General features: G+C 36.9%; 1 protein-coding gene across 2 annotated transcripts; it reads left to right on the top strand.

The window, feature by feature from the left end:
* The first annotated feature begins 29 nt into the window (after positions 1 to 29).
* On the top strand, positions 30 to 22163 carry KDELC1 (KDEL motif containing 1). Of its 2 annotated transcripts, none has more exons than XM_027866671.1 (12): positions 30 to 146; positions 2303 to 2424; positions 3927 to 4591; positions 6098 to 6303; positions 9051 to 9256; positions 9934 to 10011; positions 12719 to 12891; positions 13079 to 13316; positions 15653 to 15862; positions 16928 to 17017; positions 18639 to 18746; positions 22095 to 22163. In XM_027866671.1, exons 3-12 carry the CDS (start codon positions 4410 to 4412, stop codon positions 22110 to 22112), a joined length of 1509 nt encoding a protein of 502 aa, XP_027722472.1. In that variant the 5' UTR covers positions 30 to 146; positions 2303 to 2424; positions 3927 to 4409; the 3' UTR covers positions 22113 to 22163. The 2 variants fall into 2 exon arrangements, with proteins under 2 accessions (XP_027722472.1, XP_027722471.1); XM_027866670.1 differs by lacking the exon at positions 30 to 146 and adding an exon at positions 842 to 1116.
* The last annotated feature ends 1425 nt before the right edge of the window (positions 22164 to 23588 follow it).

The raw sequence follows: 23588 nt of genomic DNA, 5'->3' as shown, positions 1-23588 counted from the left end.
AGCACCGGAAGCAGAGGGCTCTGATCCCAAATGGGTGGCCTGAGGGCGGGATGGACGGCTATGCTTGGTCTTTTACCATGGATTCGCATTTTTCTGCCAACTTCTGCGTCCCTGGGGGAAAGGTCTCAGTAGCTGCGGCAGGAAAGGTTGTAAGCGTCTGTATTCATTTATTCACTAAAGCAAAAATGAATTCAGGCCTTGCTTTGAAGAGGCCGGTTCCCACTGTCAACCTATCCATATCTAAGCTCAGTGGCAGCCAGGGAGGAGGCGAGAGACAGAAGTAGCAGCTGGTCCAGTTCTGGCACCGAGCCTGAAAAAAGACGTGGACAAATGAAATGTAGAAGGAGAAAGCAGACTGGAATGAGGAAAGGCCCCAAAGGGTTTAATAGTACTTGGCTCTTACATTGTACTTAAAAGCCTTTTCTCATTTTTTTTTTATTTCAATAGCTGTAGCAAGCCTAGAATGGGGCAACCCAGATCTTAAAGGCACTGAAGATTGATTGAAGGAGCTGCCAGCCGTTCGGCAAGCGTTTACTAAACCTATGTGAGAGGCCCTGAGCTAAGGAGTTAAGCAGTTAAGAAGTGACATGAGGTTTGACATGGTCAGACTGTAAAGAATTTTAAATCATGTTCTTTTTTTCCTATTTTGAAGTTCTTGTGATAATATAGTAAGACAGAAGGGCTTATTTTACAGTCATGGATTTTTTTTCCCTAAGATGCTTCATTGTGGTGGATGAAAAATGAAATAACCGAGGAAAACAAAGATTCTATCGTCTGAGTATATCAATTTATTGAGCAATGCAGGCCAATTGCCTGACAAATTGGGACCAGGCCCCTTCTTCAGCTCAGGGCTGATTTGTTAGGCAATTAGTCTGCATTGCTTAATAAAATGATATGCTCTAAGACTAAACCTTTGTTTTCCTCAGTCACTTTTTATCTTACACCTGCCACAGTTTTTGGCCAACCATGCTAGGTGGAGTCAGAACTCAGACACCTGGCCAACAACCTTCTATAAAAACTCCCTGGAATACTAGGGTTTCACTGAGGGACTTTTTCTTGGAAGACTGCCCCCAGAGGTAGAACTCCTGCTCTTGAACCTCTTTCTTCTGTGCTAAGGTAAGATTTAGGTTTAGTTTTAGATTTAATTTGTCACTGAGATTGAAGTGGTATAGATTTAAATTAAGTTTGCTCCAGGGATTGAGACTGTTTAAATTTAGATTAAATTTGCCCCAGGGACTGATACAGTTTAGGTTTGGGCCCACCTCAGGGATTCCCAAAGTTTAGGTTTGGATGGGGCAGCTAGGTGGTACAGTGGATAGAGTCAGGAAGACTAATCTTCCTAAATTCAAATCTGGCCTCAGACACTTAACTAGCTGTGTGACCCTAGGCAAGTAACTTAACCCTATTTGCCTTAGTTTTCTCATCTGTAAAATGAGCTGGAGAAGGAAATGGCAGCCTATTCCAGTATCTTTGCCAAGAAAACTCCAAATGGGGTCACAAAGAGTCAGACATGACTGAACAACACAAAATTCCAAAATATTGGAAAATGTATCAATTATTCAATCAATAATCATTTATTAAATACCTATTACCAGCCAGTCGCTGAGAATGCAGAGATAGAGATTAAATGTTAAAGGAGGCAGCTGGATGGTACGGTGGATAGGGTGTTGGACCTGGCATCAAGAAGACCTGAGTTCAAATGTGGCTTCATACACTTGCTAGCTGTGTGATCCTGGTCAATTCACTTAACCTCTTTTTGCCTTAGTCCAATGTAGAAGGAAATGGCAAACCACTCCAGTATCTTTGCCAAGAAAACTCCAAGGACAGTATGGTCCACAGGGCACTAACATGAACAATAGGTTTAGATTAGGTTTGCCCCAGGGATGGGTGAAGTTCAAATTGGATTTAGTTTGCCCCAGGAATTGGGGAGATTTAGGTTCAAAGTAGGTTTGCCCCAGGAAGTGGAGACCAGTTAACAATTTTCTTGGACTGTTGTGGTGGGAATTTTTGTTCAGGTATGGGTTAGACAAGATGGCCTCCGAAATCCTTTCCAACTCTGACCTTCTCAGGCAATATAAGTACTAATGTTTCGTTTTCTTGGATGAGACGTGTGATTCCATTTACATGAGATCAAAGATTTACAGATTAATGACCTTGGTAATAATCTAATCTAATAGAGACCCAAAGAAGGTAAAGGACTTGCCTATGGTCAAAAAAAATAATAAGTGGCACAGCCAGAATTTTACTCAGGTTCTTTGATTTTAAATACTTTGCTCTTTCCACTTTATCGTGTTGTCTTTAGGTAACAACCAGTATATAAACTCGCTCTTATCAATGCCAATCTGTACCTACTTCACAAGTTACCTGGAAACATTGAGAAGTTAAATGATGAATATATGGTCTCATATCTAGTATGTGTCAAAGGTAAGACTTGATCCTAGGTCTATCTGATTCTAAGGCCAGTTCTCTAACCATTGTACCATGCTTTCTAACTATCATCAGTCTTAAAAAAAAAGAGGAAATAGGACTCATGGGTATTAAGTGATTTGCCCAAATTGTAAAGTGGGAGCTTGAACAAGGGAATTTATGATTCTAAGTTCATTGTGATTTTTCACTAGACCATGATGTAGCTTTTTTTTTAAGTACTAAGTTTGCATTCGCATTTTGAATAGTGAAGAAGGTATTTAGGGAGGATAAGTTGATGTACTCATTTTGTGGTGGCACATAGTAGGTGTTTAATAAATGTTTATTGACCATAGGGATGCCAAACCCAGTGTCACATGTGGAATTAGAAGGGGGCATCTGGGAATATATAGCAAGGTTTTATTTATGAAGGGACTGATACCCAAGTGAGGACACAGTAATATGCAGTGTCCCTATCTCCTTCATGTGGGAATTTACAATGAGAGACTCAAACTAAACTCTGAGATTCTATGTGGCTCCTACTTTTTTATGTTTAGATAGCTAGAAAGAATCTTCTGAGGAAAGCTGCTGAATGGAAACCTGAGTAAAGTCTCATGAATGTAACTATTATCCAGTTTTCTCTAGCATTTCTTCTCTTCCCCTTTGACCCTGAATCACAGGTGTTCCTATCTTCTAGGCTACTGTTTAAGGAGCAAAGTTAATTATTTCATTAAAAAAGACTAAAGTATTTTTTGTACAAACTCTTACAAATTTTACCCTTTTAAGATAAGTAGGAGCCTGGGACCACTAAAGATCCTCATTTATTGTGAGGTCTTATAACATGAGGTGAAGTATATAAAAACACACCTTAACCGTGATCCTTAATCTGTATCCATTCAGGAGGGAGCCTGCAGTACACAAATTTAAGGCTAACTGATCTCTGTCCTTTCCCTTTGCCCCAGTTAGTACCTCCAGCATGTCTAATGGAGAAGATCTCTGGTCACTACAACAGCCCAATTCATTCTAGACATACTACAACTTCCAGAATGCAATCTTTCCTTCCCTCCTTCCCTCTTTCATTGTCTCACTCAAATCCTATCCTATGGACGCTGGGAATTGAAGTTTCTTTTCCTATCTCCAGAGGACCTTCCCCTCCCATTACTCATCTCCACACCTTTTGAGGGTAGTAAGGGAGAGGGAAGATATTCATAACCAAAGAGTTCAAGTCTTCAATTAAGAGTCATTCAATTCCAAAATGATGCTTTGTTTATCTTTCAGTTCTGACCTGTGAAGGTAGAGATATCCAGTGATTATGAAAGTGTAAATTTCTGAGATAGTTAAATTTTGGGGAAGCAAACAGGGTTCTTTGTGACACCAAACTTCAGTGCTTCATATTCTGAGTATTGATTAGTATGAATGATAATTTTTCTTCTTGCTGAAAACGGGTAATGTGTTGAATAAATGAGATTCTGTTAAATGCTATCCCTCTCAGATTTCCGCTATTTCATTTACATGAACTACAGATCCCAGAATGCCCCTGAAGCCAAAGATATTTAACAATTACACCCATTTGGAAAAGAGATTGTTTAGCAAGTCTTTGAGAAAAGAGCCAATCACTTTTGCTTTCATCTCTGGCTGGTCCTGGGGGCCAACTCACCCAAGGTGATGTTCTAGCTGCAAGAGTGTAAGAGAAAAGTTCATTTTGTCTGTTGCAAAAGGAACAGTGTGGTGCTTGGTTGGATCCTCTGTAGGGTTAGCATACTTTAAAGAGAATCTCCATCTTCTGGTAATTCTCCTGGAGAAAAGTAGAGGTACTCGAGCTTTGAATTATTATTTTTAAGGAAAATCTACTTCAAGTGTACATGTTGTTGGAATTGGCAGATGTGTCTGTAGCTATAATTTGTGAATGAACGTTTCTTCACGGACAAAGTGGCACGTTCCCCGCTGGTGCTGGCCGCGTTGGAAACTTCATTGTCAGCGTGTTGTTTCACTAGTAAATTTTGTAAATGTTTAGCATTTTGTTGCTTTGCTACCTCTTTTTGGGAACAACTCCAGCATTTGCTGCGACTGGTGAAGAGCGACGAGTAAACCCAGAAAACTGTTTAATATGGGGACCTGGCCTAAAAGCCAATGTTGTTCTGCCTGCCCGGTATTTCTATATTCAGGCTGTGGATTCCGCAGGTCAGAAGTAAGTAACACAGCTTCTCCTTAATACTATTTTTGAGCGTGGTTAAAATCTATCCTAATTTCATAGGTTATTTCTGCGAAGGGGGAAAAAGAAGAAATGAGGGAGTAAACAAGGGAAATTATTCAAATAAATTTTATTCTCTAGAATTTTTAGATTTGTTCTCTTTAAAATTTGCTGAATTCCCCCCTACTGTAAGTAGTGTTAACCTTATAACTGCCAGTTCATCCACCTTCTGCCTTTTATTGACCAATAAGGCTTGACCACTAAGACTTTTTTTGACACTTTTTCTTAAATGTGATGGAGAATAATCTCATCCAAGAGGTTGGAAACCCATCCGTCCCGTCCCATCCTTCCTATATCTCATTTACTTGGAGAGAGTCTCCTCTGTTTTAAATCTCTAACTTTTTCAGCAGCAAGAACGTGAGCTTCTTGAGGGCAGGGACCGAGTTTTTGCCTTTCTTTGTATCCCCAGTGCTTACCCACAGTGCCTGGCACGTGGTTAAATGCTTAATAAATACTTTTTAATTGACTGATCCAGGGTTTAAGACATCTGAAATCAATTTCAACCCAACTTTTACTCTAGACTACAAACTACATTTCAGCTCCATCTAGTGGTCTCCCCTTTTTACTCCTCCTTAGATTGTTCCCTTCCATCCACTCCAAGTTAAACATGTTTTATAACTTAATGTTCAAAGGAAAACTGCAACATTATTTCTAACATAGAAGTAGCAAAATATGAAAGCCCTGAGTTGTTTGTTACAAGAGCAGTATTACCGCAGTAAGAGGTTCAATTCACCAAAAGTGTTTTATAATCAATGCTTTTTAAAAAGTATTTTTAAACAGATACTTCTGAATTCATGGCTAATGGATACTCTTCCAAGTGTTCTGTAAAGGCAGAATCTTTGTAACTGACCAGTTAATACAGATATTGAAAAGTGTGTTTTGGGGTAGGAACAAATAATTCTTTATTTGGTTTAAAAATTAAAGGATGGTGACTTTGGTCACCTGGTGACTCAACCGCTCACATATTCAGAAAAATCAGTGTCCTGATGTATATGCACATTCCTTTTAAAATCTTCACTTCTGTTCATTTGAAGTAGTTGGTGAGGGGGTAGTGGTACGTGTGTGGAAGTTACAGGTCATAGGATATATAATAATGTACCAATTCTGCTAAGATCTATTTTGTACAAGAATAATCTTGCTCACATAGATATGTCTAACACTATTCTTAGACGATTTTGTACTGAAAACATTATTGCTACTACCTCAACAACTACCTTTTCTCCATCTTTCTGCATTTGTAGTACATTTTTGCCACTTCTATACCAAAAATGTACAGCAGAAAATGGAGAAACAGAGAGTAAAATAAAAGGCAAAGGAGAGTAATAAAGGCTATTTACTGTCATTTACTGTCAAATTTCCTGTGGGTACAATTTGGAGAACATTTAGAGAACTTTATTAAAAGTAATGTTATGTACTTTTAACTTGTCATAATTCCTGTTATAGGTTTACTACCTCTCCAGGTGAAAAGGTATTCCAAGTTAAGATCTCAGCACCAGATGAACAGTTCACACGAGTGGGAGTACAGGTTTTGGACCGAAAGGATGGATCCTTCATTGTGAGATACAGAATGTATGCTAGCTACAAAAATCTGAAGATAGAAGTTAAAGTCCAGGGTCAACATGTAGCCAAGTCTCCATATATTTTGAAAGGTAATTTAAGAAATGGCTAATTGCAACACTTTTTATATGTCATATTTCTTAAAAACCCAGAAGCAAATAATAATTTCTTATTCTTTAGTAGAAACATTTTGACATCAGTTTATAAACATCCTATTTTGAAGGCCCTTAAGGAGTAAATTGAAGCTGAGTGTGAGGGTGCACTTCTGTAATCTCTGCTACTGGAGAGGCTGAGGCTGGTGAATTGCTTGAGCTTGGAAGTTCTGAGCATTAAGTCTGGCATTACTTTGGTGGGCCCTGGGTTAGGGGAGACCACTAGGCTACCTAAAAGGGGGCAGATGAACCCAAGTTAGAAGCAAAGTGGTTGAAAACTCCCATGCCAGTCAATAGTGGGATCAGGCCTGTAAGTGCCAGTGGCATACCTAGCCTGATTGAGATAAGGAGATTAAGCCTCCAAAAAAGAGGAGTAAATTGAAGACATCTATATGAAGGAGTGATTCAGAAGCTTGACAAAAAGAGATAAGGTCTTTCAAGACTGGATCGGAAAAGAATTTATCGCTTCGCTAAAGAGGAATGAAAGTATTTAGAAAAAAGAACACAATCTATGAAGGAAAAACTAGACAAATAAGCAGTTGTAGTTGTTTGGTTTTGTTTTGTTTTTTTCTCAGAAGATCCATAATTATTTCTTGGGTGTAGGTGCTATCAAATATTCAAATCACAAGCCCTCCAGCTATTATTAGATTGTCTTCATGGGTTCTTGAATCTCCAAAAAATCCCCACCTCATGAATGGGCATCTTTCTCTGAACCTAGTTAGCCTGGTCTTGGCAGCTAAGTGAGGAAAACCAAATATTCTTGCAGCTGTAACATGTCATGTTATAGATTAGAAAACAATTTGATAGTTTTTAAGATACTTGGTCATTTTTAATAAAAGGTATTCATGGAGAAGCTTAAATGTGGTCAGTTTTTTCTTCTCCTACCTAGTATTTCATTAAATATTAAGTGATGTTCAGAGCACTATGCAAGATACTGTGGAGAATACAAACAATAACTCCTCCCAGGAGTTTACAATCTAGTTACAACTTATTTCACCCAAGATCACTTAGATCACTTAGTATAGGTTGAATCATATTGGGGAAGCAAAAGATCATTTTAAACTTATCAGGAGAGTGGCATGGCTACCTACAAAGGGAAGAACTACAAAACTTTGTGCTCCCAGAACTGGCACAATTGGCAGTTCTTGAAACAGTTATAACCTCTATTTCAACAAGTAAAATAAGAAAATAATGCTGGATTTCCGGCAAATGGTCAAATAAGTAGTTATTTAATAGCTTAGGGCTCTAAGTTTGTAGCCAGAATGCTGGAGAGAGTATTTGCCTTAATAGTTAGAGGATTCCTGATTTCATTCATGTGGATATTCTTGCTGATGCAAATAACAAGTAGACAGTCTTCTTGAATCTTGTGGCCAAAAAAGAAATCGCTATAGGGCCAGCTGGGGAAAACCACATGCCCCATTCCCCAAGTTTATCTATGCAGTTCCTTGTACAATAGATGTGGACTCTGTCATTGAACTGGTACTCAAAGCCTTTCCAGCTTGATAGAACCTATCAGTGTTTGTGATGCTCTTTTATAAACTTTTGAGACATAGAGTCACTTTCATGCCTTAATGACGCATCAAAATAAGATTTTAGTTAGGTGTGTGTGGTGGGGGGACAATTTATTAAGTGAATATTAAAACTTTGTGGCTGTAATTTTCAGAGGAGACCCAAAATCTAGATGATCATGTAAAAAAGAAATAAGGGCAAAGGTGGTTTTTTTTTGTCTTTTTAATGAGAAGAGAGAGAAAATAGATGTCTGTTAATTAAAAATAAAGTTAAAAGAGAGAAAAGAAAAAGAAATGGAAAAATTTATGTAGTCCGAGGCTTTAAATTTTCGGTGAGAGAATTGTTAATATTTAGCAGTAATTCTTTAGCTTTGAATAACTTTTCATAATTTACAAAGTGCTGTCATGTGTCATATGGCAAAGACTAATTTCCAGGTTTTCTGACTTTGTCTTCCACACTTTTCACTATACTATGCCGCCTTTCTATCAATTCATATTCTTACTCCCCAAGTGCCAACTATAAATTTAGACCTTTAATCTCTCCAATCACTCTATGAATCAAGTTCAGTTCGGGGCATCATACAAACCACAGGAACAACTTTATATACTCTTATGTTTTAAAAATAAATGCCCATTAAAATTTAGTTCATCATCAATAACACAAGAATTCAACCCTGAATAGAAGCAGCCCTTTATTTAGACACTGTATTTTAATATTAACAAAGCATCCTGACTCTACCACCTGAATGACTAAGGCCAGATATCTATCTGGTCTATTAAGTTGCCTATAAATATAATCATTCTTACTTTTAATATTAGTACTTGTCCACAGGTGGTGGTGGTAGTGGGAATTGTCTTCATGGTTAGCTTAGTAGAGGTCACCACATGAACTCAAAAGCACAGTACAATTGTAACAATATATTTTTTTTCAGCACATAACAGAACTTGGTATATAGTGGATCTTTCTTGACCCCCAGATAAGTTTGGTTCCTATCATCCTGGAAGAATTGGCACTAAAAATATTCTAGCATAATAAAAACAATTTAATAGTCTATCATCCCCCTTTAATTTGTCCAAAAGCTTTTATTTATATGTAATGGTGGTAACGTTCGGTAAAGGTGAGAATACTGAGTGACATTATTGCTGCTACATTTTGACATATGACTTGTATGTAACTAGGGCCTGTCTATCATGAGAACTGTAACTGTCCGATTGAAGACAGTGCTACCTGGCTAGAGGAGATGAACTGTCCCCAAAGCATTCCCCAGATCCAGAGAGACCTTGAACCTTTCCCCACAGTGGATCCAGATAAGATTGCAATAGAAATTCCTCAGAGGTTTGGACAAAGACAGAGCTTGTGCCACTACACCGTGAAGGACAACAAGGTACTGTTGAAAGGAAAATTCTATGTTGGGGCCTTCACCCTGATTAAAGAGGCAAATCTCAGTAAGATAAAGTAAAAAAGAAGTTTATTAACCCCAAGGCAGAGTGCTGGGGCTACCCAGATTTAAGGGGTGAACAGCTTTTATAGATAGAAGTAAGCATCTTCCATATAAGGGCAAAGGCATTTTGATTGGATCATAGAATTGTGAGGAGGTGGTATTAGTGCTGCCTCAACTCTTCTCTGTGTATTTTTGACTAGTCTAGGATTTTAATAAGGAGATGAGGTTAGGGAGTTTGAGTAGAACCTGCCACTACTCATTATGAAGAAACTGACTTAGTGATAAGGAAATACCATTGGAGCTAATGCATATTGCCCTTTCCTTCAGGACCACCCTCCCCAAAGTCAAGCAAGATTAAAACATGGGGTTACTCCCAAGTAACTCTGCATTAGTGATTGATTTTACACAATACGATAATGCATGAAGTAATATTTTTCATTTGTTTTCAATTTTTCTTCTCATTATATATATGTGTGTGTATATACACACACACACACACACACACACACCTCACTAGCTAAAGTTTTGTCAAAAATCACAATAACAATCATAATACTTGCTTGTTCTTAATGAAGGCAATACTTTTTGACTAGTATGACTGATTTCAAATTTTCTTTCAGATTTATATCAAGACTCATGGTGAACATGTAGGTTTTAGGATTTTCATGGATGCCATACTACTTTCTTTGACCAGAAAAGTGAGTAATTTTTCTTTTAATTAGAATGCCCATCTCAAGTTCAGGCTTCTTTCTATGCAGTATTTATAGACTGTTAAATATCAGTGGTGCTTTATATTAGCATTGTTTAAATGCCGCCCTTATAGTCCAAGTCAGAGGACAACCTTATAGATTAAACAGCCTTAGAATGAAGTGTTTTGGATACTTCAGTACATAAAGCCTACATGCATTGGGAGGGGGGAGGGAGAAGATTCTAGTGTAATATTTTGTAATCGATATTTAAATAACTCATTTTAGACAGCACTGATGACTATCAGACACCAATTGTTGATACCACAAATTGCCTACTGGGCATCTCCAATTCGATTTTTCCATATGTTCAAAATTTAAAAAAAAAAACTTTTCCCCAAAACTACCTACCCTTCCTAACTGCGTTATTTCCATTTAAAATTCCACCTAGTCACCCAAGTTCACAATCATTCTCAACTCTGCTTTCACCCTCTCCCCTGTATCCAACCAGTTGCCAAGGCTTGTCAATAATACCTCCACAATCTCTCTGAAATCATTCCTCTCTATCCAGTCTTATGGCAACTATCCTAATTCAGGACCTCATTACCTTTCACCTGGACAATTACAATGGCCTCTGAGTTGGTCTCCCTCTCCCTCAATGCATCCTTCACACAGGTAGCAAATTGATATTCTTGAAGCTGTGTTCTCACCACATCACTCTCTGCCTTAGAAAGTTCCCGTGACATCCAATTGCCTTTAGGATAAAAACTAGATTTCCTGTAACATTTTAAACCTTTCACATTCTATAGCTGCTGCCTAACCTTTCTAAGCTTATTGTACATTTTTCTCTTTTTAGTACTTTATTTTCCAATCAGCCCTACATGCTGTTTTTCGTACACATTTCCATCTCCTCTCTCTTTGCCTTTGAACAGGATGTCCCTAATCCTGAAATGAACAAGCTCTTTACTTCAGCCACCCTTAAATGAATTATTAGCTTTCTTTAGCTCAAATGCCACCTCTCACAAGAAACCTATGTTGATTCCCTATGTAGCCAGTGCTCCCCACATCACCTTCTATCTCATTTGTGTAATGTATTGCTTAGCTGTTTGAATGATGCTCTGCACTACTCCCCCATATAACTCCTTAAGGGTTAAAGCCATTTTGTTTTTGTCTCCTTATTCCTAGTACCTAGCACATTGCCTGCTACATAGTAGGGATTTAATAAATGGTTGTTCAATTAATTAATGAATCAGTGAAATAATCAATGAATATTTATTGAGCTAAAGGCATCTGTCCTGTTTGATTCCCTGGTTCTATAGTATATAATATAAATGAAATATACTCAGTCATACACAATTTATAAAGCACCTTCTATGAGCCAGGCAAATAGACTAAAGGATCACAAAGCATATCTGCGAATATTCTGTATGTATGGATCTGTTTAGGAAAAATTTCTATCTTTTACAGAAGAACCATTGAAATTGTTTGCACAGTAAGAGAATCAGGAGAGAGAGAGAGAGAGAGAGAGAGAGAGAGAGAGAGAGGGAGAATAATAGCCATGACTCCAATATTCTACTCCATTGCATTGCTGAGTTTCAATTGTCCCCTGCTACTAACTCAATGCAGATACTCGGGAAATAAATCTACTTTACAAGTAACAAGTATGTAATTAGATGTCATTTATATTTATGAGCCTAAGTTTCCTGATCTACAAAATGGGATAATAATATCTGTCCTATCAACCCCACCAGAGGTATATTAAGGAGCTAATGAGATAATTTTTGCAGTATTTTGTAAATGCTATAAACTATTTTTATTATTAAGAAAAGTCAAAAGAGCAAGAACTCTAATTTTATCACCAATGCAAATGATAATCCCTCTAAAATTTGGTAGATAAATCTGAGAAACTTGCCTGAGGCTCACGAGAAGTTAATTGCCTTGTCCAGAGTTACAGAGCTATTAAATGTCAGAGTTCATTTGAACCATAGTCCTTCTGACTCCAAGTTCTGCTTTCTATTCTGCCTCATTATTATTAAGATAGAGATAGCAGGTTTATATAATGCATTGAGTATACCTTATTTTTCAGTCAGTAGAAAAAATCAGCTGATTGTATTTTTAATGATTTAAACTGCTAGATCAAAAACTGAAGTTAAAAAAAAAACTTCTCTCCCCACCACAGTCTGTTTTCCTCCCTTTTCAATCCTCCTCATCCTCCCTCCCCCTTCTTTCCCTCTCCCTTTCCCACTCTCCTTGCCCTGCTTCTCCATCTCCTTCCTTCTCCCTCTGCAGATGATTTTGCAATTTCTTATTTTGTTGTTTCTAAATTATTCTCATTTCTCTTTTATAGAAGAAATGGATCTCTTTTTTTAGAGAAACACTTATCAATCAAAATCAGTAACGGAAACTCAGTGAAATGATAGGTTCCCAGGACATGATATATGGGCCCAAGCAAGTTTAATAATAAGAATAATTCCACCTAACAAATGTATACTGTGTGACACTTTTCAAAGCGCTTTCACACAGTATATATTTGCTGAGTGAAATTATCCATATTATCATTAAACCTGCTTGGGCTCACACATCATGGCCTGGCAACCCATCATTTCACTGGATTTTCATTTCTGATTTGACTGATAAATATTATTCTAAGAAAGAACTATATGACACACCTAATTACTCTACTGGCAGTCAGTCACCAGAATTATTTTTGTTTTCTTAGGTGAAAATGCCAGATGTTGAGTTTTTTGTTAATTTAGGAGATTGGCCTTTGGAGAAAAGGAAATCCAATGCAAACCTCCATCCCATATTTTCCTGGTGTGGATCTACTGACTCCAAAGATATTGTGATGCCAACCTATGATTTGACTGATTCTGTTTTAGAAACTATGGGCCGGTAAGTGGTCACTTAGAATTTTCTCAGAGCAGGAGTTTTATTTCTCTGTTGACTTTTATCCAAATAAAGTTATGATCTATGAGCCATTAGTTCTATGATTACTTAGGTTTATATAAGCATATGATTTCTAATATAAAGAACCTTTGAATTTTAGAAGGGAAAATCTTTTGATTTTTCTGTCTTCTAGAGTGAGTTTGGATATGATGTCTGTCCAAGCTAACACAGGACCCCCTTGGGAGAGCAAAAATACTACAGCCCTCTGGAGAGGGCGAGACAGCCGGAAAGAAAGACTTGAGCTTGTAAAACTCAGCAGAAAACACCCAGAACTCATAGATGCTGCTTTTACCAACTTTTTCTTTTTTAAACATGATGAAAGTTTATATGGTCCCATTGTGAAGCACATTTCATTTTTTGATTTCTTTAAGGTAAGACATCAATAGTTTTATAACTTCTCAGGGTTTTAATTTTTGTAATTAACCTTTATAATGCCCAAGTTTTTGCCCTCATTTAAATTCTGTGTTCTGTTTTATTAAAGCATTTTTACCACAAAGCATTTTAACCCATCCTCTATTTTTCCCAAAGCCATATATATTGTTTACAGCTGGCTCAGGATAAGAATTACTTGGCATCCAGATGGCTATTCCCAAGCCATCTGGTGGGAAAAATATACTAGCTCCTGGCCAAAAGCTACATCACCTCTGTTTTTCTGAGATCAAAGGGGGCTTCTTATGCCTAACATGCAAATTTCTCTTGTATCTGGGGAATATCCCCAACACACCATACCCTTTTCCGGTTTGTGGAATGCTTTACTTCACATTAGGCTACTGAGTAATCTTTGAAAATTCTGTGGCGGTAGTAGAGGTAGGGAGGCAGGCGAGCCAAGGCAAGGGAATAGCTCTATAGTTAGGAACCTGTACACATACTGGGTTTTCCTCTATAGCATGTCTTATAGCCTATCAGATTTCTTTTTTGCATGTAAAATTATCAATCATCAACAAACACAACATTTTGCTATACAAAGAATAAGGGGCTTGTATGAGAAACTGAATTGTAACAGTTTGCTCTGATATGTATTAAATTTAACAAGGTGATAACAAAACTCTTTTATTTGTATCCCCTTCTGCACTTTTTGTGTTTTCTTCTGTGCATTAAAAATATTTTATTGATTTTTCTTTTTTTTGTGTGTATCTATCACTGTCTACTGGTCAACCATCCCCCCATAACTCCCCAATAGAATTTTATACATGCATATACATATATGTGTGTATGTATGTGTGTATATATATGTGTGTGTGTGTGTGTATTCCAGCAAAACAAATCAACACATTGACCACGGCTGTGAATTCCTTTCTCAGTCTATTCTCTGTCAAGAAATGGAAGGTGTGGGGCAGGTAGGTAGTGCAGTAGATAGAGCATCGGCCTTAGAGTCAGGAGGACCTGAGTTCAAATGGAGCCTCAGATACTTCACACTTACTAGCAATGTGACTGTGGGCATATAACTTAACCCCATTGCCCAGCAAAAAAAAAAAGAAATAGAAGATATATTTAATCATCAGTCTTTTGAAATCTCTATTATTGGTTGCTTTGGTCAGAGACTGGAAGTCTTTTAAACTTGTTTTCCTTGACATTATTTTTGCTGCCATTGAGTAAAACGTTCTCTTTAATTTTGCTCATTTCACTTCACACCAATTCATTTTTATAAAGAAAAGTAGATTTTTGGGTTTTTTTTTTAGCTCTACCTGTATTTTGTTAATCATTAAATGTTTTGTTGTGTACCTCCTACCATCGACAGCTGCACAAAACATTTGTGAAGCACTTTAGATTAAGGTACTGTGGTAGGTGCCAGCAGTACAAATAGTTCTTACAAATCTCCTGTTTTTCTGAATTCATGTTTGTCATTTGCTATGACTGCAACATTATTCCATTAGGTTCGAATAACACAGTTTGTTAAGCTATTTTCCAGTTGATGGGCTTCTATTTTCCAATTTTTTTGTTATTAGAAAAGTGTTGTTAAAAATATGCTTATAAAAATGGATCCTTTCTCTCTGTTGTTGCTCTCTGGATTGTATCCCTATAATTAGTATTTCTGGGTCAGAGGCTAATACAATTTAGCAACTTTTTTTTAGTATAATTTCAAATTTTTTTTCCCAAAGTGATCAAACTAACTCACAGTTCCACCATTAGTGTACCTACTTTCCTTCTGATGACTGAGTTCTCAAAGGCTTCTGTTATTTTCACATTAACTTTTTTACTTTTTTTTTTTAATACAAAGCATTTTCTACATAGTACAGGCTTCCAATTATAACAGTTCTGCAAATGTTCCAGTTTTCAAGCTCTTTTGTCCCAAGGCTTGTTATTCCCAGAAGACATTTGTGTAGCCATCTGGTGTTTAAGAGAGAGAGTTAACATAGTACAGAACGTGATCTCATTAGGCACACAAGTGAAGTAAATAAATCACTACAGCCGTTACACTTTCACAAATAAACACAATGTTCCTTATGCTGTCACCTTCTGAGTAAAATCTTCAATTAAAAAAAAGGTTCTTTCAAAGTTAGCCTTGTTACCGATTTCATGATCTCCAGGGCAGCATCCAAATTGAACATTTAGTTCCCAGTCAGTATGCATGGAGAAATAGAACATTAACACGATAACATTAACTAAATGGTGAAAGCAGGGAAGAAAATCAGCTGCCCAAACTGTGTCTCAGGGGATGAGAAGGAAACCTAATTGCAATTCTCGTCTGGTGTATCTTGTTTTACAGCACAAGTATCAGATTAATGTTGATGGTACCGTTGCAGCATATCGTCTGCCTTATCTACTAGTTGGCAACAGTGTTGTGCTAAAGCAAGACTCTATTTATTATGAACACTTTTACAAAGAGCTTCAGCCCTGGAAACATTACATACCAGTGAAAAGCAACCTGAGTGATCTCTTGGAAAAACTTCAGTGGGCTAAAGACCATGATGAAGAGGTAAGACAAAATACAACAAATATGTATTAAGCATTGACTGGATGCAGATCAATGTGGTAGGTGAGGAGGCAGAGATTTGAAATGTAGTTAAGATGTCAGTCAGTTAACATTTATTAAGAGCCTACTATGTGCCAGGCACCATGCTAAGTGCTAGGCATACAAAGATGAAAAAGAAAGACAGTCCCTGCCCTCAGGGAGCTCACACCCTAATGGGAAAAGACAACCCACAAAAGGAAGCTAAAAAGGAGGCATAGGGGGAGGTGGAGAGAGGGAAATGTACTGGTGGAGGGGCCCAATGGAGAAGTCCAAAAGAGATGGCGACAAAATGGGTCATTTAAATGCTCTGGATCTGGCAAGCCTTTTGGATCATTTTGTATAGACCTCCTCCAGAAAAGAATAAACTTTTCCCCATGGAAACTACTTTAATTTCCCTCCTCTTCCACCCTCAGCATTTATCACAGAAGAAGATGCTCTGTCTAATTCCCCATTATATACTTGTGGCTGAAAAACCAGTCTTTGTTGTCCACAAACCAGCAGCAACAGCTATGCTACCTAATAATAACAAATGGATCACTGCTGGTGTCAATAAGAAAATGACAGGGTCATTAGGCACTCCAGTAGGGAGCTAGAGCTCTTCTATCCATAGCGGGGTAATTGTAGTTTTCATTGAAATGAGGAGTTTTAGGAAAGCAGCCTCTAAAATAAAAGAATTGAAATTGGGTTCTTATTCATGTCATGAGGCCATTGTCTCCTCATTTATTTTATACATCCTTGGGGAGGGAGGAGGGGACTTATTTCTTCCAATTGGGGGGGGTACTTTTCTTTTCTCTCTAATTTGATTTACCAAAGCACCTTGCTTTAATATTCATCTGCTTAGCTTGTGAAGAGAACACTCTATTAAATGTCTCCCTTACCAGATAAGAACCCCCATCCTTCTGTTTTTCTGGCTTCACCTCATTACTCTGCTGCTGTATCACATACACAAATTGAAACATTTTATTCACTTCAAAAAGAAGCCTCATTGTAAAATTATATAATAATGAAGAATGTCATTTTCCTCCTTAGGCAAAAGCAATAGCAAAAGCAGGGCAAGAATTTGCAAGAGACAATCTCATGGGCGATAACATATTTTGCTATTATTTCAAGCTTTTCCAGGTCAGTATTTGCAAAGGTGATATAAACATAACTTGTGGTTGTAAATGCCTCCATGGTATAGATAGTTTGTAAGCACACACACACATAATTGTGCAACTATATCTTTTCGCAATTGTGAATGATAGAAAATCAGGGACACAATGTAAATCATCAAAAACTAAAGGACAAATAATGGAAAAGGTCACTTTCAGTTGATAATATGTTGTTACCCTTAGGAATAGGTGGTAGTCCATTTGTCAGCAAACTGGTCTGTAATCATGCAGCACTGAACATAGATTCATATTTATTCCTTATGAAATACTTCTTACAGTAAGATCTTTTTGTTTAAATACTACAAATTATGTTTTGACCTGTTGCTATGCTTCTCTAAAAAAAAAAAATAACCGGGAAGGAACCTAGGAAATTGTTGCCAAAGACGCAAACTCTTAGGGCTAGTATTCCAAACATAATTGACAATAAAATCAGACAGCATGAAATGCCTTCTGCAGAACAGAGAAGTAGTAAATAATTTGTATTTAATAGTTTTCTGTGTTCAGAATTTGTTTCAACATTGAAAAATTCAATGTGGCTTCACTCAAGTGTGCCTTGCTGTAGCATAAAGCTTGACATAGCAAGGGTCTGTAAGGTTGTGTTTCCCAACACCCATTTTTTCTTTGATTTAGAAGATAGTACATCACACCTGTGGGTCAAGGAGCCAGTGAATTTGCATTGTTCAAATTGTAATTGCTTGTGAAAAATTACTGCTTGGATTTCTTCTGTCCCATTCATTCATAGATACATGATCTATTTATTCATGGTTTACTCTGTATAGAACATTATGCTACATACTATGCAGGATTCAAATTCACACAGACTAATATGTCTGCCCACAAGGAAGTTATACTCAAGCAGGGAAGATAAAGTACACATACACCTATTTATAACACGAGTCAAATCAGTTCCCTACTATGTGTAAAGCTAGCAGCTAAGAGAGATGCAAAGTTTAGATAAGGTACCACCTTTGCCCTCATAAAACCTATTGCCTAGTTGGGGGATATGTCACATACAGAGATAAACAAAGACAAATTATGATATGTGCTAAGTAATAGATGAGTGCTGCAAATGATGAGTACTGTTAGCTATACAGAGAAAGAAAGAATCAGAAGCTATTACTGTGTGCCTGCTCAGAGCAGTTGGAAGCTCTCCCCCACCCCACACATGGCAGAGGAGGGTGAGGGATCTTACCATATTAGAAGTCTGTAGCATGGATCTTGTTAGCATAGATTCAATTCAGCAAACATTTATTGTATAAAAGTAAAACTCTAGCATTTTCATTTTTAGAAGGTATTGGAAATCTTCTGTCTTACAATGGAAATACAGTGTTCTTTTTTTAAGCTCTTATTTAGTATTTTATTTTTCCCCAGTTACATATAAAAACAATTTTTAGCATTCGTTTTTAAAACTTTGAGTTCCATATTTTCTCCCTTCCTCCCTCCCCACTCACTCCCCATGTTGAGAAGACAAGCAATTCCATATAGGTTACACATGTGTAGTCATGCAAAACATATTCATAATGATCGTGTTATGTAAGAAAACATAGACAAGGAAAAAAATCAAGAAAATTATATTCTCCTTTAACTAGGAATATGCTAGTTTACAAGTGACTGAACCCAAAATTCGAAATGGCATGGAGAAGGTGGAATCTCAGTCTGAAGATGACCTCTTTCCCTGTAACTGCCATAGGAAAAAGGTAGGTCTGGCTCCTGTTCTGTTTCACCAAACTGTGCTTCTTCTGACTTTACTCTTTTTACTGTTACTGGTACTACCATTCATTTAGTCTCCTATGTTTGAAACCTTGGTGATATCCTTGACTCTTCCCTTTTACTCATCCCAAAATCCAATTTGCCAAGTTCCTTTAATTATACCTCCATAGTACCTTCTCACATCTGTCCCCTCCTCTTTATTCTAGTGACCACTCTAGTATGGGATTTCATGGATTAATCCTTGGAATACATCACTTGTATCTCTAGTTTGGCATCAATGTGTTAATCATTAAATTTTAGGTACTGTTAAGAACTAGTTCTGAACTTGCCTTAAGTAAATGATCATCTAGCACATCTTCATTTTGTCCACAAAGAATAATATTTTGTCAAATGCCATGTAGAAATTCAACTGTATTATGACTATAACATTCGCCTGACCTATCTGTCTTAGTAACCCTATAATGTCAGTCTGGCATAAAGGTCCTGTAGAAGAAGGTTAACTTTGGTTTCTTGTTCCCAAAAGGCCATCACTCAGATCAGTATGGGACAGAAGGAATCTTTGCAATAGTTCAGTCTAAAAATATAATAGGTTATTTGGAGAAATGATGGGGTTTCTCATCACTAGAGATCTTAAAGTGGAAGTTTAATGATTGCAATAGCTATAACTATAATAATAGCCAACATTTATATAGTGCTTTAAGGTTTGCAAAATGCTTTACATATGTTATCTTGTTTGATTTTCTCTGGACAACTCTGTGAAGTAGGTGCCTGTATTTTTCCCATTTTACAGCTGAGGAAATTGAGGCTCACAGAGGTTAAATGACTTACCCAGAGTCACACAGTTAATATATGCATGGTGTGGGATTTTGACTCAGGTCTTCCAGATTCCAAGTCAGGCATTCTGTCCAATACACTGTCTAGCTGCCTGCTTAGCTGATCACCTAATTACTTGTTTGTCAGGGATGCTGTGGAGTGAAGTCTGTGCTGGTTCCTTTTGAACTAGTTAATTGCAGAGGACCTGCTGAAGAGAAATAAGATGACAACTTGAGGGCATGGTCAAGGGAAATGTTTGTTTGTTTGTTTTAAAGTAATCCTAAGCTGAGATTTCTTATTTTCAAAAAGTGGAAAGAAAACCAGAAGAAAGGGAGAGATTAGAGATGATAAAGTAAGATAGAATAATTGAAATAGCAAGGTATTGGAAGGCACTTGGCAGCGAAGAGAAGTACTTTATCCTCAGAGGAAAGGAAAGAGGATAGGTGCAGAGGTTTTGAGGTGTAGAGGAAAGGAAATGAGGAAGTTCGTAATTGATGTGCTCAATCTTTACAGAGGGTAGGGCATCTGTCTGGAGGGGAAAGAGTTGGACAGGGTGTTAGGGGTAATAAAAGAATTAGAACCTAGGTTTGAAAAAGCTGCTGTGGAGAGTTTGTTAGGGAATTAATCAAAGATAAATGAAAGGATTGCTATGCCCTACTATATGCCTGGGCAATTAGGTAAAGCAATGGATAGAATGCTGGCCCTGGAGTCAGAAAGACTCATCTTCCTGAGTTCAAATCTGGCCTCAGACACTTCCTAGCTATGTGACCCTGCGCAAGTCACTTAACCTTGTTTGCATCAGTTTCCTCATCTGTAAAATGAGCTGGAGAAGGAAATCACAAACCACTCCAATATCTTTGTCAAGACAACTAAACAGGGTCACAAAGAGTTGAACACAACTGAAACTACTGAACAACAACATCAAATGACAACTGGATGCCCAGTTGAAGTTAGATAAAATGAATATGTAGTGGATCCATTCAGCATTCTTTTTCAGTGATTCAGGAGATGGCCAATGATGGGGGTGAGTCTTGGGTATTGAGTATCAGAATGACAGTGTCAAGATAAAGGATTCAATGGCAGAGGACAGGTCCTTACTGAATACACACACACACACACACACACACACACACACACAAGATATATAGATGTGGATCTTATGAAAAGGCCAAATAGACTTTTTATTAAAGGCCTCTGAGATCAAGGGAATTGATAAGGTTGAGTTTTCCAGGATCTTATGTAAAACTTATGAAAGGTTTTTTTTTCATCAAGGTGTACATAGTTCTTAGAGTCTTCTATATTTTTTTAAATGAGTTCAGTATACCTGAACTTTACTTATTTAAAAGTTCATATGTATATTCATGGAAAGTATTTTCATGTTACTGATCTTAATAAGCCCCTGGACTAGAATATGTAAAGACTTCTATGTAAACATGCTTTGAAAGTGAGTAGGTATCCATTAATATCTATTTTTATCATACTTTTATTGCATGAAGACTATATTTCATTTTTAAAAATAGATTAAATGATTTCCCCTGTAAGTGTTTATAATAGTACAGAATTGATTTGCGGGATTATATTCCTGGATTCTCCAAGTTTTATTATTTCTTAAAATCTCAGAGCTAGAGTTTCTCCTTAATAATGAGTTTTCTATTTTTAATGTAGACAATATTAGTCTCTCCTTTAGGTCCCTAGTGTAATAATAATATAAAAAAGTTATGGTACCCACATTCATGTTGCCTAGTCAATCATCCTTCTACACTAGCATAATGAAGGACTAGGTTTTTTAGGGATGATTTTATAATGTAAGATTATTGAAATCTATTACCTACAACTATTCTACCTACAACTATTCTAATTATTGCATAATTTGTTCTACCACCCAACCCAGCTTTCCCTAATGGCTAACTAGGCAAAGACCCAGGAGGTAATTGGTAGGAAAAAGATAGCTCACTGCCAGTTAGTGGAAGGTCGAAAAAGAAGAAAGACATTAGCCATAGGCTATAATTATACCCTGTGTACATTATTTAAGCAAAGTAAGGTCTGGGCAGTAGAACTGCCTCTCTTCCACATCCTGCCTTTTTATGATTTGAAGTAAATACAGAAAACCTTAGAGATTATCAAGTCTGAGACCTTCTTTTTGCAGGTGGGAAAAGGGAATCCCATAGAGTTTCAGTTGCTTAAGGTCACACATTCAAGTATTTGACAAGATTATAATCAAAGCCAGCACTAACCTCCAGTTCTCCTTACTCCTAATCTCTCTTCTTTTTTCTCTGCCATATTCTCTTTTCTCCTTAGTGACTGCTCTTGGCATTCATTTTCACCCAATTTTTCCTAAGCATTTAGGGTTAAAGTTAGAGTAGGAGAGTCCACAACATTATTTACCTTGGGTCCAGAGGCCCCAAGTAAGTAAGAGCCCTGGCGTCCTTCCTATTTTACATACTAAGAAATAATAAAGAAATACAGTAATAGGAATGAAAGGATTGTGTAGGTATTAATAACTTTGTTCTTTATAATTTCAGGCCAAAGATGAACTCTGAAGTTAAGAAATGTCTTTTCTTGGAATGTTGGTGCTCAGAATAGTTCCTTAAGAAAAAAAAAAGATTATTTTTATTACAATACTTAAGTGAACAAAAATAAAACTTTGCAGTGCAATGTTTCAAATTATGAAAAGACAATTTTTTTCTTTTATTATGTAGTGTATTCCCAGGACTTTGTTTAAAACACATTTTTACAGTTTTGTAATAAAAGAATAAAATCATCATTATGTTAAAGTCTTGTGTTATATGGAGTGAATTGTTTGTTATATCTATACAATGAAAGAATTTTTTCCCTGAACAACATTTCCTGGAGAACATAACAGATTCAGGGTTTTTCTCAAGATGAATTTGTCATTTCAGGAGATGGACTCATTCTTTCAAGTCAATAGTGATCCATGTCATGCCAAATATTAAAAGACAATTGAATAATAGAATCTTAGAATCAGAAGGAATATTTCTTAATCAAATTTAATTTTTTCAATTAACAAACATTTATTTTTTCTTCCTCTCAAACCTCCCACCCCCCAAATTGGTTAAAGAAAAAAAAAAGGAAAAAAAATTATAATTGAACATTTGTAAAAAATATGATTAGTGAGTAAAACAAATTCCCTCACTGACCATGGCAAATATATGTCTCATTCTGCACCTTGAATCTAAAATTTCTCTGTCACAGGGTGGGTAGCAGAATTCGTCATAGATCCCATGAAATCATACTTGGTCATTGAATTGATTATAGTTCTTAAGTGGTTCAAAGTTGTTTCTTAACAATGTTGTTATTGTGTAAATTATTCTCCTGGTTTTTCTCACTTCACTTTGCATCAGTTCATACAAGTCTCCCCAGATTTCTCTAAACCATCCCTTTTGTCATTTCTTATAGCATAATAATATTCTTTTGTGTTCATACTAATTTGTTCAGTATAATAATAGTAATACTAGGTAAAAGGGTATGCACATTGGTGACTCTGGGGGTATAGTTACAATTTGCTTTCCAGAATGGCTCCACCAACAATGAATTAAAGTCCCTGTTTTCTCAAAATCCTTCCATCACTTTAATTTTCTTTTTTTGATTTCCTGTAACTCCTCCTATCCATTAGCCCAAGTTTTGCCCTCTAGTGCCACACAGTACATACTTAATAAATGTTTTGTTTTGTAATTAAGGTCATGGTCTGCTGAAGACAGGTTCAAGAGCTTCCGAATTTCAGTTAAGACTCATTGAAACTTCTTCAGCTGCCTTGGTCATTAGTCTCTTCACCTTTTTTAATGGCATACTTTTACTTGGGAAATATAGTTGTATAGATGGAGGTGGATCTTAGGTATTACCATTAAATGTGTTTGCTGTTACATAAGCCAGATGCTCCCCATGCCTAAAAGCACCCCATGTGGGACTGAGACACACTTGGTGTGTTTTGGGAAGACATATTGTGTATTTATCAGGAAATGCTATTTGTTATTGAGAAATTTTGATGTGTGAGATGC

Source organism: Vombatus ursinus, unplaced genomic scaffold, assembly GCF_900497805.2.
Source record: "Vombatus ursinus unplaced genomic scaffold, bare-nosed wombat genome assembly UNPS02014781.1, whole genome shotgun sequence".
Classification (NCBI taxonomy): domain Eukaryota; kingdom Metazoa; phylum Chordata; class Mammalia; order Diprotodontia; family Vombatidae; genus Vombatus; species Vombatus ursinus.
The sequence above is the reverse complement of the archived record's forward strand: the minus strand, read 5'-3'. Positions and strand labels throughout refer to the sequence as shown.